Here is an 18,340-nt window from a genome sequence, read left to right on the forward strand (position 1 = left end):
TACATGTATGTGTTCTGTATGTGTTCTGTACATGTGTGTGTTCTGTACATGTGTGTGTTCTGTACATGTATCTGCTCTGTATGTGTTCTGTACATGTATTTATTTAGTGTTGTATACATGTCGGGCAAATCATTTAAGACACTGGTGAAGTGAAGTTAAAGTGTGATATTGGGGTTAAGGATGTCAGAAAACAAGATTGGGTTGACAGTTTCATTTTTCAATGTTTTTCCTTTGTAACACACAGGCTGAAGATGCACTGCGTCAGCTCATAGTCACTCATCAGCAAATACCTGGTAACGTCTTCCGTGCCCTCACAGAACGCTTCTCATTTCGGCAAACCAAGGTAGATTAGTTAAAATACCTGGGAATGTCTTTCCTGCTTTGACTGAACACAATTGTCATGATAGAGACTATTAGACTGAACACAATTGTCATGATAGAGAGACTATTAGACTGAACACAATTGCCGTAATAGAGAGACCATTAGACTGAACACAATTGCTGTAATAGAGAGACCATTAGACTGAACACAATTGCTGTAATAGAGAGACCATTAGACTGAACACAATTGTCAAGATAGAGAGACTATGGAGTGTGTTATTTAGTTCAGTGATAATCTTGTCAAACAAAAAATATGTTGGAAGCAATAAAAAGAGTAGCCATACTGAGACATGTAATTAATCAACATAACAATAATTAACATAACAGTCAATTAAAACATATGATATTTACACATAGAATTTATATATTTTAGCTCTAGTTATTAGAGGAATTACACAATGTGCTAGAAAGCAATTTCCTCTTTATAGGTGAGCTAGTCAGATATTCCAACCAACTTGTATATATTTACAATTTACTATAGATATTACCAGAAAGTAAAACTCAATACATGACAAAGTCCCAGAAAATATCAAACATGTAGGACCATAGAGTTTGTGGGAACAATGATAAATTTAGTACAGTTGTCGTTCAGTGATGCACATGACCTATAGGGTATCTTTATGTGCTATATATGTACACCAATGTGTTGCAATCAATATTATTCAGGCTGCAAAAAAAGAATAGACTGAACTGTTTTTAGGAGGTAATCATTGCAAAACATTCCTATTGTGACTGAAATCCTAAAAAAAAATTGTTAATTAAAAAGATAAATAAAAATAACCGTGTTTGATCTCTGTGTTGAAATAATCACCAACTATAATGAGACATCACGCATGGTTACATTTATTGATTTTGTACTCAGCATAGTGGAATGTTTTGATAAGAGGTTTATATGAATTTGTCTCTTTCCCTGATTAATTTTCATTGTGTCCAGCTACACATTGGGAGGCATTACTGTTAGTTTTGTTTATTTTATTTGATACTTTGAATGATAATTTTCCAAGAGGAAAACAAGTTGTATGATCACATGTTTAAGATATATTTCAAATACCTTCCAACGGACACAATGTGTCAGATCTCAATTTCAATTAAAAACACATCATGCAGCACAAGCAATTGAATGTTTGGATTTAAGCAAACTTTTGGGGATGTGTTGTCTCTTTGTATGCTATATTGCATTTCAATATTCTTGTTGGTCACCCTCATAAATTTACCTATAGATGTTCTAGCAACATGAAAACCTTTAGTATTCAAAAATATTAAGTTTTATCAACATTGAAAACCTTTAATATTCAAAAGTATTAAGTCATAAAAGCACCATCTCTTTCATACACTAAGTTACTTTTATCCATCAAAGAAACTGTACAAGTTAAAAACAAATGGTTTTATAGACATGCAGTTAAAACATGCAGTTTACACTTCATTATTTACTTTACTTTACTTATTTTACTTTTAGAGAATTTTTTTATTTCTTAAGTACTTATAATATTTCAACATTAACCAAAACAATGCAATACAATACAATACAATACAATACAATACAATGCAATGTAATGTGATACAATACAATACAATACAATACAATACAATACAATACAATACAATACATCATTCTGTTTCCATAGTTTAAGAAAGCTGCCAAAACATTTGTGAATAGTATAAAATGTTACTTCATCCCAAGAAGGGCAGATTTACATTGAAAAAGTACATCATATATAAATATTTACCTTGACTTTTACCTGGATTGAAATATTCATGACTATTTGGCTTTGGATATAACCCATGAAAAATCTGATGACGTAATTTATCATATATCAAATAATCTTCAGGAACTCCATAATATGCAATCAGCTGTCCTAACCATGCCAGAAGACAATTGTGTAATATTATAGAAGACATGCATTGACATTAATAATATAGTTGAATGTGGTTTTTGTTTAAGTTCTTTCACTTGAGTAATATGCTTACAAAGTCGGCCTTTGCCACTTTATTAAGAAAGGAGGAACATAAAGTAACATAAAGTATGCTACAATACTGAATGATTCTAACCACATTTCCCATCTTCCATTCCAGTCTGAAAGCACTTCAAATAGTGAACCAACATATATGGCCAAACTATATTACATGTTTAATATTCTATCTTTTCGATCATTGGAATAATATGGTGTATTACTTGTCATTTTTATAAACAATTACAAATTATCCAGGTCCAATATTTTGAAACAAGTCTGATTTTGGATCCTATTTTACGAACTGTTGATGTAGAAGTTTCTGGCATAAGGCATTCAGAGTAGATAGCTATCATAGTTGATATAACACAGACATTCAGAAGTTTGCAGGTAGAAACTGATAGTATTATGCTTGAATATTCAAAGTTGTATGCTTGTATTTGTCTGTAGCCAATCAGATAATGCTTACTAGAGCATTGCACTTTGTCATGTGAATGTGTAGCTGTATATACCATCAGTTGTGCATTTAGTTTATGTCAGTGCACCTTGTATCATATATATATACATGTATTTACCATATAATTCATTTCTGTAATATATGCAAATGATAGTCATTCCTCTCTGAAATGAAAATGATTGAGATGACATAAAACCAATTTATTAAAGTATCTTACAACTCAACCCCTTTTTAGATAATGTTACACTTACTTGTTTTTTGTTAGCAATTGATAGCAATTACATGCCATGATGGGTTAGTACAGTCTGTCATTCATTATAGTTACATTATATAAAAAAGACATACATTGCGTCTATTAGTTTTTAGCACATCTGAACTGATTCTGCAGTCCTATAGCCAAATGATGTATATGGCAAAGATAACAATAGGGGCATAGTCAAATTCCAACAGCCAAGTGATGGTGTATATGGCAAAGATAACAATAGGGGTAGAGCCAAATGCAACAACCAAGTGATGGTGTATATGACAAAGATAACAATAGGGGTATAGCCAAATGCAACAGCCAAGTGATGGTGTATATGGCAAAGATAACAATAGGGGTATAGCCAAATGCAACAGCCAAGTGATGGTGTATATGGACATTGGACATGATGTGAAGATTACATTGCAATTACTTCAAAACAATTCAAAGTTCCATTACTGAGCACGTTATGCATAATCACATGTGTACTGTCAACTCTGAGGTGTTAATATATATTATGTTAGGTGTATTTTGTACAGTGGTCAGGCTGTGTCTATGTCATTTCTGAAAGTGGTTCTTTGTATTATTTTTTAGTATACACATTATCAGATATTTTAAGGGTGTTTTAATAGCAGTTTGGCCAGTAAGATTTGCCTTGAACATGAAGTGTTGAAAATAGCAAATGCATATTATTTTGTCAGTAAGGCTTGCTTTTATGAAGTGGAAGTACACATATTCATATAGACATGTTAACTGTGTGTACAGATGCAGATGTAATTGTTATGGATCTAATTTTATGAGTGAGATTTTTATATATGACAAATTGTAAATGAATGAATAAATAAATAAATAAATAAAATAAATAAATAAATAAATAAATAAGGATAAAAATGAAAAGTGTGTGTCAGTTGTGTATATGCTGGACTGTTCAACAGTGCTAAGTGAGACTATATGTTACCACCAGGATACCAGTCTTGAATGTGTTTATTACTTGCTCTCACCCAAAGTGGTTCAACTTCGACATCTATATTCGTTTCACCTAAATTAATGACACTGACTTCAAGTGCAACATGAACATCTACAATTTTTAATACCAATATATGTGAAAAAGGCCAACAACACTCTTGTATGTAATAAAACAGTACATCACTGGATAATCTATCCATCTAACCTTACTGGATAATCTATCCATCTCACCTTACTAGATAATCTATCCATCTAACCTTACTGGAGATGTATTTACTAAGTCTAAAACACATCTCTATAAACTTCCATTCCTATTATTCAATAACATACCATTTTATCATCTCTTTTCTAGCCCCATTCTGTTACCATTCATTGATTATCTACTGTGGAATCTTAAACGCTGAAATTCTGATGCAATTTTTTAATGAAAATGAAATCCAACAGGTGCTGCATGCATGCACCCATAGCTATAGTTATTACGATCAACCCTAAAATTCTACATTGTTGTTGTTGCTGTTGTTGCTGCTGCTGCTGCTGCTGCAAAACAACTGTTGTGTGCATTCTCACTTACAGCTAACTTATCTTTTACATATTATTCTCCAACAATATCCTTAAAACTATTGTAATTACCGCACATATAAATATACCTTCTGTGCTTCAAGGTGCGCTGAAAATTATACAATGCTCTACACTTGACATGCCTCCGTTTTCAGTAAAGCTATTTTTTTTCAAAAAGGTATTTCCAATGAGAACTTTACTGTTATGTCTAAAATTGGTGGTCTAACTTTTATGTTTTTAATCAAAAGCGATATATTTTTTATCAAAAACATGTTTTTTGTGAAACTGGCCGGCATCCTAGCTCAGTGTCAAAGTCTTGAGGTCTATCGTGTCTCGATAATACAGAACTCTTCGTGATTGCCAAAAATGTTCCAAAATCTCAAGTACTGTGGTCAATAAGTAACACTTAACGAACGATGCCTATATATTTTAAGGCATTCATCTTGAAATAACGTGCGTACATTTGTTAACAACATATATGTGATCAACTGATTAAAAGACAAGATCTAGACATCAAATCTAAAAATGCGTGTGCAAGAATAGTAAATGTCGATGAATAATAATAACATGAGGGCGCTATAATTTCCATTCATAGTCGCCTGCAAAGAATGCCGCTAACAATGATCGTCAACAGATACTCCAGGTCATGTCCGAACGGAACTAGCTGAGGACACGATACATCAAAATGATCCAAAATCGGCGTATACTGAACACATGACAATTATGAAATCATTTCACGGGCGTATCAGTAGACTTAAGGTTTGTCGTTGCGGGCGCCCTTACATACGCATTAGAGAAATCGTCGGTTCGCTGTCTACGACGGTCGTTTACCAGTATAGTACTCAGTGTGCGCCTGTATCTGACCAGCTATTATTGAAAAATATTTCAACTGACTTATTTCATAGTGAAAAGTATAAAAGTTCGAAAATATTGAAAATATGTGCCTATTGTGAAAATTTCAAATACATTAAAACTGTATAGTAGGACATGAATTTAAACTTGTAAAGTGTCCGATGGGTCGTCGGTGTTTTCTGCAATAGATGTCATCGCAGTAGACTCTCTATCACTAGGGGTCACCTGACTTATTTCCTCAACAACGATATTTTTCATTTCTGCCGCCTCAACTGCTCTTTCTGGGGTCTTAGCAGAGGACGATGGGACGAATTGTAGCGGTCCAGATACATTCATTTCAGCAACTTCAAAAGATTGATTGGTGTAAGCACCGAGTTCGTCCTCGTCTGCTTGGTCGATGTCGTATTTCCCGCTCTGACCACCGCATGTACACCCGAAGTGATGCCCAAAGAACCAAATGCCGCAACCACGCATAGTTGCGTAGCGTCCAAATTTCTTGCGACGGTGGATTTCTTTTTTGACAAGTTCGATTTCCTCTTCAACCTACAAGGGTATATCAACAAGAAAAGTGTTTTTACTATCGTACCATACAAACGCTACAACCAAGATGTGATGGGTACAAAAAAAAATATCTCGTATACCCCCACGAGTATCTGTTTATTTGCTGGTTTATTTAATTATTTTATTTGTCCCCATACTTGTCGTTCGTTTGCTTGTTCATTTGTCATTTATTTGATAGTTTATTTATTTATTTGTTTGTTTGTTTGTTTTGTTTTGTTTTGTTTTGTTTTGTTTGTCACACGGTTGCTGGGTCCCCTGTGGTCTTGGTTACTAAGGGTTAAAGTAATAAATGATTTGGAATATGTTGTAGGAATATCCCCACCAGAGAAATTGTCATGGCTTCATCTATAAGGAACCCAGTATACAGCTGAATTGAGCACATGGCAACCGACTGACGAAGAAATCATGTGATCAAAATATTGTGAATGTTTAACGTACTAACGGAATACAGAACAGGTTATACATGTTGACACTGCTCCAAATTTCCATGGAGACAGCTGCTAGGGCTAGTTATGGTGGTGGTGGTGGTGGTGGTGGTGGTGGTGGTGGTGGTGGTGGTGGTGGTGATGATGATGATGATGATGATGATGATGATGATGATGATGATGATGATGATGATGATTTAGCCTTTTTTAAATTGTAACAGGGTTTAAACAGGAATAAATGTTCCTTTAAAAGATTTACTAGACAGTTGATATAACATGATGCAAGTTGGTGTGGTAAAAGCAACCCTACTATTTGCTGAGTCAAAGGTGAACTAACCTCATCCAACTTATGACGTAACTTGGTCTCTTCATCTACCTCCTCTTCGTAGATTTGTTCATCAGATTTACTTCGAGTATTTCTCCTTTCATGGAATGAGCCTCGTAGATAGAATATCTGGATAGTTAAAAACACAAACAAGCAACTTTGAACTCACGATATGTGCTCTGAGAGATCCTTCACACGTTTGATACATGGATGTTTTAATACTTTATATGTCTATCTTATACAACGTGCAATCGTACTGATGCAACATTCAACATACCTATATAATGTATGTGTGTTCTAATTATAAGGGAGCCCGGTTCAATAATCACAATGGGGGAGAGCCGGAGGAAATCAACCCCAGTCTTTGGCATAAAATGTTACCACCCACCCACACCTCCCACCCACCCCCACCCCAGTCCGATGTGCTAAAAAGTGACCCTCTCTCAATTTTCTTTCTCTAAAATATGACCTTCCCCCTCTTCAAATATTTCAATGAAAAACATTGTTAATACCGACTGCCTGTGGTGTAGTTGTTAGAGTTCAAAATTAGTAGTCAGGAGGTCCTGGGTTCGAATCCCACGAGAGACAGGGAATTTTTATGAAGTAATGATCCCACCTCATTGATATTTTTTTTAACGCATTTGTTATTACCACTATTATTACCACCAAAGAGAGTTTGCAATGGTTAATGAACTCAAGTCTAATCTAGTGCGTCGCGCACGTTCACACCAATCACGTGTTCAAAAACTTGTTATTATTGAAGACAAAATTTCTTGACCAAATATATGGTTAAAAGCAGCTGATTAACACCAAAAAATTAAATCTTCACACAACCGAAAGCGTTGGGAAGATTATAATTTTGAATGGACAGCAAATCACCTGTGTGTGCTCATAAATTGGCCAATCGGGTTTGAGGATGTGTAAACAAATTAGCAAGTCATTGCGATCAACATGCCAGTGATTGGCCAATTCATTTTAACCACGTGGCACTTGATGAACACATGTTTCCGTCAATTTTGTCACTGAAAGTTTTAGTTGTAATACAATCACATGTCGCCGGTTGGCATTGTACCTTCACTTGTCTTCTACAAGTATTGAGCGTTTCACTGTTTGTAGAGATAGTAATCTAGTTTGACTTCCGGGAACAGACTGGTGAGTAGAAATTCTTGTGAGCTCTAAAGTTTTACACCTTCTAAAAAATATTTCCATCCACAAGACCCGAAATCAAATCATCTGCTTTGCGTGCCTCAACATCCTGTGTGATTTCACTGACCATTGATCTATTAGTATTACTATAGCCCCTCTGGAAGTCTGATTGTAAGCGAGGGTCTTTACTAATTTAGCCTACCTGTAGACTTGAGAACGGTTATCGCTACCACACTATTCCGGAATAGTGTAACGATAGCTGTTTTCAGGTCCACAGGTAGGCCATTGCTCATTGGACATTATACGTCATTTCAGTGTAGTTGTATGTGTAGTGTTATACGTTCTTCAAAATCTGTATCTTACTCGCATTTTGTTTGAGAGAATGTTCTCGTCATTTATCAACTTCTTAAATTTCAAAAGCTACGAAAATTATCAGAAATTTAGAGACATCAATGATCACTATTCTCATCCTAATGTTTTGGTGTACAGTCATCGTATGGTTGACAATTCTTCATAGTTTGGTGATAAAGTTCTATTTTCGACCTGCAAAAAGACCTCGAATTTGATCAGCATATATTCTTTGAGGTAAGCAAGGTGAAGGCATTGAAATCCACTGCTTTTGAATTAACAAATGTACAGTTTGATACTAGTTACAATAATTGTAGTTTTTGTTTTTGAGTTCACGCTTTTTGGTTTTTAGCTTTTTATTGTTCCTGGGTTTTCACTAAAGCTAGTTTTGAGTGCAAAACCCAGAAGAAAAGAAAACAAAAGGTCAAAACGAAAAACTAATGCTACATGTTGCACCTATGTTCAAAAGTAACATGTCACATTCTGTGTTTTCTGCATTTGATTAGACGTTCAACAAATGCATAATTGGTCTAGTGTAGAGTATTGTCTTAACACTGCATCGTACGAGTACAATATCTCGATATTGCACCGAACCAGTGCAATACTACACAGTGTCGATGCAATCGTGTATAATCTTTATATATACGGGATAGTTCTTCATCTTGCAAGAAGTCCAGTGAGGGCCATACCTCATGGGTTCAGTGTTAATGCAGGAGGAAACGAAGTGCCCAGGGAAACGTCCGTTGTAGAGTCAAACTGAACAACACAGCGTGGTAAATTTAATCGAATCCTGAATGGGTTCAAACCCCGGCGACCGCGGTGGTAAGAGGCAAGTGGTTTAACCACTCGGCCACCGACAACCCTGAATGGGTTCAAACCCCGGCCGCAGTGGTAAGAGGCAAGTGATTTAACCTCTCGGCCACCAACAACCCACCATGTAAATAATTTACTCGTGAAACAAAGGGTTAAGAAACAAGAAGTGATATAACTGTTTGTACTAAATGCCTGCTTTTGGGCTCAGCTGAGCTGAATATCAGAACTCCCAAAGAATAGATGAACACACAACTGACCAAGGTCAACATCTCTACTCCTCCACGTTATCTTGCCATACTGTTCCCCATCTACTGATGTGACACCCACTCCTCTCCTCACACTACAACTAACAGTTAATTCCGTGTATTTCACTATGTTTATGACATTAGTAATACTTTCCAATTGTAGTAGTGGTGGGATGTGGTAGCAGTAAGATTTGGAACCAGTGGCAGAGGGTGGGATCGTGCCAAAATCACAAAATAATGCAAAGTTAAATAAAAAAAACCTGAGTCAAAGTAAAATGTAACCCTAATGGCCCGTTTTCCAAAATATGCCCCCCCCCCCGATCGATTTGTATAAAGTGCCCCCCCCCCTTGTAATTACTGTTGTCTCCTTAAGAGAATCTTTCACATGTTTGATACATATACCGGGTATGTCTCTCTTACAGTTCACCCTGTGCTGATACAACGTGTAATCGTATTTATTGATGCAATATTCTATCAAGAACGGTTTTATCACAAAGCATGGTTCATCCGAAAACTGGTCGCTAAGCAACAGAATAGCCAACAGTGAAGGTAAAAATGCAATCTTAAAATCGATTATAAAGTACGATGATACCGTTTGTCATGAAGGTCGGTGTGTATTTATAAAAGTGCAAGTCAAAGCTGATCTAACAACGTTCTTTTTTAATCGACTATTGATTGCGTATGTTTCGTGGACGAAGTCACTGATGACTCAGCTCGTAATGGAGAAATCTGATTAAAATCCGATATAGATGACGGCTAATCGTTCATTGCTATTTTACCTCCGTTATTTTGCCCGAATTGACCTTCGTGGTACAATATGTTTACGTTTTTATCATGATGCCTCCTCTACAGGATAAAAGCGTAAACATGTACCACGAAGGTCAATTCAGGCAAAATAACGAAGGTGAAATAGCAATGAACGATTAGCCGACATCGACATCGGATTTTAATCAGATTGGTAATGGAGTATTTCATTGGTTTTTCGACCCTGGCTTGCGACCCAACTTGTAATGTCGTATTTTATTGGTTTATCTATATGACTTGAGACCATATCCTACCTCAAAATCCAACTTGTAATGTCGTATTTTATTGGTTTATCTACATGACTTGAGACCATATCCTACCTCAAAATCCAACTTGTAATGTCGTATTTTATTGGTTTATCTACATGACTTGAGACCATATCCTACCTCAAAATCCAACTTGTAATGTCGTATTTTATTGGTTTATCTACATGACATGAGACCATATCCTACCTCAAAATCCAACTTGTAATGGCGTATTTTATTGGTTTATCTACATGACTTGAGACCATATCCTACCTCAAAATCCAACTTGTAATGTCGTATTTTATTGGTTTATATCTACATGACTTGAGACCATATCCTACCTCAAAATCCAACTTGTAATGGCGTATTTTATTGGTTTATCTACATGACATGAGACCATATCCTACCTCAAAATCCAACTTGTAATGTCGTATTTTATTGGTTTATCTACATGACTTGAGACCATATCCTACCTCAAAATCCAACTTGTAATGTCGTATTTTATTGGTTTATCTACATGACTTGAGACCATATCCTACCTCAAAATCCAACTTGTAATGTCGTATTTTATTGGTTTATCTACATGACTTGAGACCATATCCTACCTCAAAATCCAACTTGTAATGGCGTATTTTATTGGTTTATCTACATGACATGAGACCATATCCTACGTTAAAATCCAACTTGTAATGGCGTATTTTATTGGTTTATCTACATGACTTGAGACCATATCCTACGTTAAAATCCAACTTGTAATGGCGTATTTTATTGGTTTATCTACATGACTTGAGACCATATCCTACCTCAAAATCCAACTTGTAATGGCGTATTTTATTGGTTTATCTACATGACATGAGACCATATCCTACGTTAAAATCCAACTTGTAATGGCGTATTTTATTGGTTTATCTACATGACTTGAGACCATATCCTACGTTAAAATCCAACTTGTAATGGCGTATTTTATTGGTTTATCTACATGACTTGAGACCATATCCTACCTCAAAATCCAACTTGTAATGGCGTATTTTATTGGTTTATCTACATGACTTGAGACCATATCCTACCTCAAAATCCAACTTGTAATGGCGTATTTTATTGGTTTATCTACATGACGTGAGACCACATCCTACGTCAATTCGTAAATTTCATAGAACTACGATAATTAAGAGTTGTCCTTATCCTCAAACCTTGTTTTCTTGTCTGAGCCTTACCTTTGGTATGAAGATTATGAAGAGTGTCAGTGTACAGGCAGACCATACGAGTGAGGCCTCGATTAAGAAGGCGATATCAGGTTTATTGTTGATAATGAATGACAAAGGGGCACAGATGATGCTTAATGTCACGATGGTGTATGTCGCTATTCCGTTGAAAAAGACGTCATTTAGAGATGGTATCTTAACTTCACGTGTCTCATACGATAAGAAGGCACCTAATATGAAATGAAAGTAGACAACACTTTTAATACATTTAAGATTAAATGTGATAAAGTGCACAAATGAGAGGATTATTTTCGGGTTATGTCAGTCTTTACTTGTAATATATGTGGACAAATGTATGTTGGTCTACGTGCACTTTCGACAATACCTTACTCGGTATAGTTTTCTCTGAGGGAATTTTCGATTCCAATATCTGAAACTTTTTTCAATAACAAATTATGACCGATGGCCATTTGTGGCCAGGTACGTGTATATTACTGAATGATTGTAAATGTTAACTTATATTAAAGATTCTGGTCGATGACCATTTGTGGCCAGATACATATATATTACTGAATGATTGTAAATGTTAACTTATATTAAAGATTCTGGTCGATGACCATTTGTGGCCAGATACATATATATTACTGAATGATTGTAAATGTTAACTTATATTAAAGATTCTGGTCGATGACCATTTGTGGCCAGATACATATATATTACTGAATGATTGTAAATGTTAACTTATGTTCAGGATTCTTACCAAGTAAAAGTTGTAAACCGTGAAACACCATCAATGCAGCAATAAAATAGATAGACTTCCCTTTATCACAATACTCAATACGTGGGATGATTTCTATATTGTTGTCTTCATCAACCTAAAATATACAACAATTCTGTAGTTATGGTTTGTTATGGTTGCGTTGTTGGGATGTGGCTGTTTCAGAACATACACAGTTAACACATTGTGAAATCGGTTTAGATAATGACAATAACCGAAAGGACTAACAGAAATTGGAAAATGGACATGAGACAAAATCAGAACGTAAAGTTTACCATTATTTTGATTTCACTGAAGAAAATACATAGCCGAACATTATCTCGTATATACAATAAATAGAGATATTCCTTTATTCGCCTTGTTATCAAAATCTATGCCAATTGTATTTTCATATCTTAGTTATAAACTATTTAATACGTTATCGTTTGCAAACACGAAACTGGAAACAAAACACTTATTCATGGGGAAGAGATTCAAGAGAAAAAAATAACTTAACCTAATTTTGTTAGTAAAATTGAGTAAGATAATCACATTGTAGAAAAGTATCAGATATGCCATGGGGATATTTGTTAGGTAGGTAATGGTACATATCTGTCACTATAAAATATCCTATTTTGTACTTTCGCCATATCTTTAACGATAACATTTGTAAGAAAACAAATTATGAAAATAATATCATATCAAGATACATAGCATAGAAGTATCACTGTGTATAAGTATAAGTATAGTGATAATTAATTGTTAAATATTTTTCAACAAAATACCGGTAAATTCATACTCGACACTGATTTTGCTCTATGTCCTTGTATATAGGGAGCTTATAATATTATGGTCAGTATTGCGATCAGAGTCAAAATAATCCGACCACCGAGAGGGAGAGAAAATCCCCCTTTTTAAGACCTTAAGAAGGGGAGTTCACCAAAAGAGATATTGCATCTGACAAATGCAAGTGCGTTTAAAAATGCCGTATTGAAAACATATTTGATCTAGCACAACATTCTCACGATTCACATTTGCCATTTCTTTGATTATTCAAACTAGGCGAATCAATTCTCCAAATTCTATGAGTTTTCCCCCATAAAATAATAATGAAGAAAATATGTATTGACAAAGCAGCCCTTGCACAGTACTCCTTATCCCCAAGGGTCTTACAACTCATCTATATAAAGTTGTAAATTATTTCTCGGGCCATACAAATACGTGAAAGTCACGCGATGTGAAAAAAAACTATCGTGATCACATCATCACATTTTGTACGTGTATTATTAAAAGAACTTGCGTCTCATCCCCGCCGGGGTTAATAGAAATCTCGTGATTAGAGGATGGCGTACTGTGGGTATTACAAGTCATTACACAGAAGCAGATAAGTTAGTATGAATTTTTAAAATTTCTACCCGTGGCGCATTATAAAATATCAGCTGCCTCCTCACAAACATTAAGTATAATACTGGACGTATAGTAGATTGCCTTGAGGCAGCTGTCATATCTGAGTATTAATGAAATCTGTCGTACGGGTTCGTTTTTCGATTGAATCAAATGCAGTAAGGTACTGTAGTATACTATATACGATGCCTGTGCTATCAAACGTGCATGCGGATGTTTGAAATGATAACAGAGATATATTCAATATTATCAGAGTAACTGACTAAGAATAGGAGTTTAATTTCAATGATGTGTTTGTTTGTTAACTGTGAACTGTATATTCTCAACATTCAAATGTATGTATGTATGTATGTATGTATGTATGTATGTATGTATGTATGTATGTATGTATGTATGTATGTATGTATGTGTATGTATGTATGTATGTATGTATGTATGTATGTATGTATGTATGTATGTAGAAAGAAATGCATTCGTATAAATAGATGTAAAATCCGACGTTTCGAATAAATATTCTTTTTCAAAGGAAAAATCGGCGAGATACAGAAATGTTAGGTTAAAACCTTAACATATCTTAATGGAATGGAACAAAACGACAACCGCGCGTATTTGTAGTAGTGATTTGGGTTTCAGAGAAAGGTCTGCTGAATTTTGCACGTACTTCCATCAAGAACAGCAATAGTAAGCGTGTAAAGGTAAATTAATATGCCACTTACAATCGTCTTCTGGTTCTCCACGGCTAATTCCATTGGGAATTTGATAATCCATACAGTAAGAATAACTACATCTACCATCAGGAAAACAGTTAAACGACCAAATATAGGCAATGTGTGGGATCCCTACAAATAAAAAAACATCGATTTTTATCTGAAATACATATACACGTGCAAATTATTCCTGTCTACAAGCTCCTATTACCTGTAGATATATCTTAATACTTGGCTTGGAATCGTTTCAACGATACATTGCTAGGTATATAATTTAGTTAAATTGCATTATCAGTACTCTCGTTGAAAACTAGTGACGACGTGTATCAATGTTTTATTTTATAAGCATCTACACCGTGTCCCTATATACACAGGTTATACGAGTCTCTACAACCAGATCTCTCATCGTAAAGTCGATGAATGCAAAACGTACAGACTGCTAGCACTATACGAGATGGAGGGGAAGTTAAAATGAAAAATCTAATTAATACAGCATGCTTCTGTAATGTAAAAAATACAGACTGCTAACACTGTAATACACGTGGTTAAGGAGATAATCACTGTCCATACAAACATTTTATAAAACACAGCGAGTATTATGATTGGAATAACATATAACAACTAAACTACATGTGATTTCACTGTGGAAATGGTCACAAAATATAATGAGACATCACATATATATGGTTTTGACTTTTCAATTTGAACTTCACATCAACATTGTCCATTGTTTAAAAAATACTTTTGTGATTATTCCATATTTGAGTTTCATTAATTTTCAATGAGGATGAACGGATATGGAATTAACAATTCTCTGAGAAAATGTTGGAATTCTTATTTACATTCCCATAATTCAAAGCAAATTGTACTACCATGTCAAAGGTCAGTCAAGTTACCTACCGGTTTCCATAGATTGGCCTTCGTAGTGAACAGTTTATGAGCTCTGTACACTTTAGAGAATATAGTACCATAGGATAGAGTAAAACCAATGGGTAAAGTCCACGCACGAATCTGTTGCCATAAAATATAGAAAGAATAAGATATCGCCTGATACATTAATATTCATTGGATGTTTACCCAAATGATACATTAATATTCATTGGATGTTTACCAAATGATAATTAATATTCATCGGATGTTTACCAAATGATACATTAATATTCATTGGATGTTTACCCAATGATACATTAATAGTCATTGGATGTTTACCCAAATGATACATTAATATTCATTGGATGTTTACCAAATGATACATTAATATTCATTGGATGTTTACCAAATGATACATTAATATTCATTGGATGTTTACCAAATGATACATTAATAGTCATTGGATGTTTACCAAATGATACATTAATATTCATTAGATGTTTACCAAATGATACATTAATAGTCATTGGATGTTTACCAAATGATACATTAATAGTCATTGGATGTTTACCAAAAGATACATTAATAGTCATTGGATGTTTACCAAATGATACATTAATAGTCATTGGATGTTTACCAAATGATACATTAATAGTCATTGAATGTTTACCAAAAGATACATTAATAGTCATTGGATGTTTACCAAATGATACATTAATAGTCATTGGATGTTTACCAAATGATACATTAATAGTCATTGGATGTTTACCAAATGATACATTAATAGTCATTGGATGTTTACCAAAAGATACATTAATAGTCATTGGATGTTTACCAAATGATAATTAATATTCATCGGATGTTAACCCAATGATACATTAATAGTCATTGGATGTTTACCCAAATGATACATTGATATTCATTGGATGTTTACCAAATGATACATTAATATTCATTGGATGTTTACCAAATGATACATTAATATTCATTGCATGGATGTTTACCAAATGATAATTAATATTCATTGGATGTTTACTAAATGAGACATTAATATTCATTGGATGTTTACTAAATTCTTATCAGTTCTTACCATTACCATAATGTGTGTTGCAAGAATGATAAAAATGTTAGTAGTTTTTGAGATATCGGATCTACAGAGACAGAGACAGAGTCAGCGACAGACAGACAGACAGACAGACAGACAGACAGACAGACAGACAGACAGACAGACAGACAGACAGACAGACAGACAGACAGACAGACGTATGGATGGGGTTTGTAGATGGATCGATCGTCTAGGCAATGACTTACCGTACATAACTTTGTCAAGTGTTCCTGTCCGATAATACCAGCATCTAAACCAAGTACACCCACAGTAATGTAAACCAGTATAATGCCAATAATCAGAATAACCAGATATCCAGGCGCTGCTTTGCTGATGCACCTATAATAATACAATTCATTTGTCTATGTGTGCATGCCTGTGATTATGTGTGTGAGATCATCATCATCACCATCATCATCATTATCATGATCATCAGCAGCAGCAGCAGCAGCACCATCTTTTCAATTACAACATTTGCATGCGCTGTACAACTACCGTTTCGACACTCTTTATTTTGCATTGCATTTTCAGTTATACTAAATAATTCGGTAGTAAATACTTACGTTCTTTTCCAGTAAACAAGTGTAAACACTAGAAAGCCAAGTGCCAGCAGCACACCACCTCCAGCTAGACCAGCAAATATCATAACGTACAGAACAGGAATACGCTGAAACTCCTCAATAACCACGGTAGCATCTTTAGGAGGTTTTCCACCTGAAATATGAAAAAAGGAGGGGAGGGGTGAGGAATAAATACGTACGATCTAGAAAGCTGGCACACCTGCTAGGAGGGGAGGGTGAGAAATGAATAAATACATGACGTCGTTATTCTGAATTGTTCACTTACTGTGTTCCTAATACGTAGTCTGAATTATTCACTTACTGTGTTCTTAATACGTAGTCTGAATTGTTCACTTACTGTGTTCCTAATACGTAGTCTGAATTGTTCACTTACTGTGTTCCTAATACGTAGTCTGAATTGTTCACTTACTGTGTTCCTAATACGTAGTCTGAATTATTCACTTACTGTGTTCTTAATACGTAGTCTGAATTGTTCACTTACTGTGTTCTTAATAGTAGTCTGAATTGTTCACTTACTGTGTTCCTAATACGTAGTCTGAAGTGTTCATTTACTGTGTTCCTAATACGTAGTCTGAATTATTCACTTACTGTGTTCCTAATACGTAGTCTGAATTATTCACTTACTGTGTTCTTAATATGTAGTCTGAATTGTTCACTTACTGTGTTCCTAATACGTAGTCTGAATTGTTCACTTACTGTGTTCCTAATACGTAGTCTGAATTGTTCACTTACTGTGTTCCTAATACGTAGTCTGAATTATTCACTTACTGTGTTCCTAATACGTAGTCTGAATTATTCACTTACTGTGTTCCTAATACGTAGTCTGAATTGTTCATTTACTGTGTTCTTAATACGTAGTCTGAATTGTTCACTTACTGTGTTCCTAATACGTAGTCTGAATTGTTCACTTACTGTGTTCTTAATACGTAGTCTGAATTATTCACTTACTGTGTTCCTAATACGTAGTCTGAATTATTCACTTACTGTGTTCTTAATACGTAGTCTGAATTGTTCACTTACTGTGTTCTTAATACGTAGTCTGAATTATTCACTTACTGTGTTCTTAATACGTAGTCTGAATTGTTCACTTACTGTGTTCCTAATACGTAGTCTGAATTATTCACTTACTGTGTTCCTAATACGTAGTCTGAATTATTCACTTACTGTGTTCTTAATACGTAGTCTGAATTGTTCACTTACTGTGTTCTTAATACGTAGTCTGAATTATTCATTTACTGTGTTCTTAATACGTAGTCTGAATTATTCACTTACTGTGTTCTTAATACGTAGTCTGAATTGTTCACTTACTGTGTTCTTAATACGTAGTCTGAATTGTTCATTTACCGTGTTCTTAATACGTAGTCTGAACTGTTCACTTACTGTGTTCTTAATACGTAG

At 34.7% G+C, this 18,340-nt stretch overlaps 2 protein-coding genes across 2 annotated transcripts in view; one reads left to right on the forward strand and one right to left on the reverse strand.

Moving 5' to 3' along the window:
* LOC144445768 (DGAT1/2-independent enzyme synthesizing storage lipids-like) overlaps positions 1 to 352 on the forward strand; it is a 4,207-nt gene extending 3,855 nt beyond the window's left edge. The window contains exon 6 of the mRNA XM_078135410.1: positions 245 to 352. Within this exon, the coding sequence (XP_077991536.1) occupies positions 245 to 352 (108 nt within the window). The remainder of the gene's footprint in view (positions 1 to 244) is intronic.
* A 3,773-nt stretch (positions 353 to 4,125) lies between these two features.
* LOC144445529 (gamma-aminobutyric acid type B receptor subunit 1-like) overlaps positions 4,126 to 18,340 on the reverse strand; it is a 40,704-nt gene continuing 26,489 nt past the window's right edge. Inside the window, exons 12-19 of the mRNA XM_078135118.1 lie at positions 16,925 to 17,075; positions 16,568 to 16,700; positions 15,287 to 15,397; positions 14,396 to 14,518; positions 12,279 to 12,393; positions 11,531 to 11,748; positions 6,728 to 6,844; positions 4,126 to 5,947 (exon numbers count right to left, since the gene is read on the reverse strand). Of these exons, the coding sequence (XP_077991244.1) occupies positions 5,546 to 5,947; positions 6,728 to 6,844; positions 11,531 to 11,748; positions 12,279 to 12,393; positions 14,396 to 14,518; positions 15,287 to 15,397; positions 16,568 to 16,700; positions 16,925 to 17,075 (1,370 nt within the window). The 3' untranslated portion in view covers positions 4,126 to 5,545. The remainder of the gene's footprint in view (positions 5,948 to 6,727; positions 6,845 to 11,530; positions 11,749 to 12,278; positions 12,394 to 14,395; positions 14,519 to 15,286; positions 15,398 to 16,567; positions 16,701 to 16,924; positions 17,076 to 18,340) is intronic.

This window comes from Glandiceps talaboti, chromosome 14 (assembly GCF_964340395.1).
Source record: "Glandiceps talaboti chromosome 14, keGlaTala1.1, whole genome shotgun sequence".
Lineage (NCBI taxonomy): Eukaryota > Metazoa > Hemichordata > Enteropneusta > Spengelidae > Glandiceps > Glandiceps talaboti.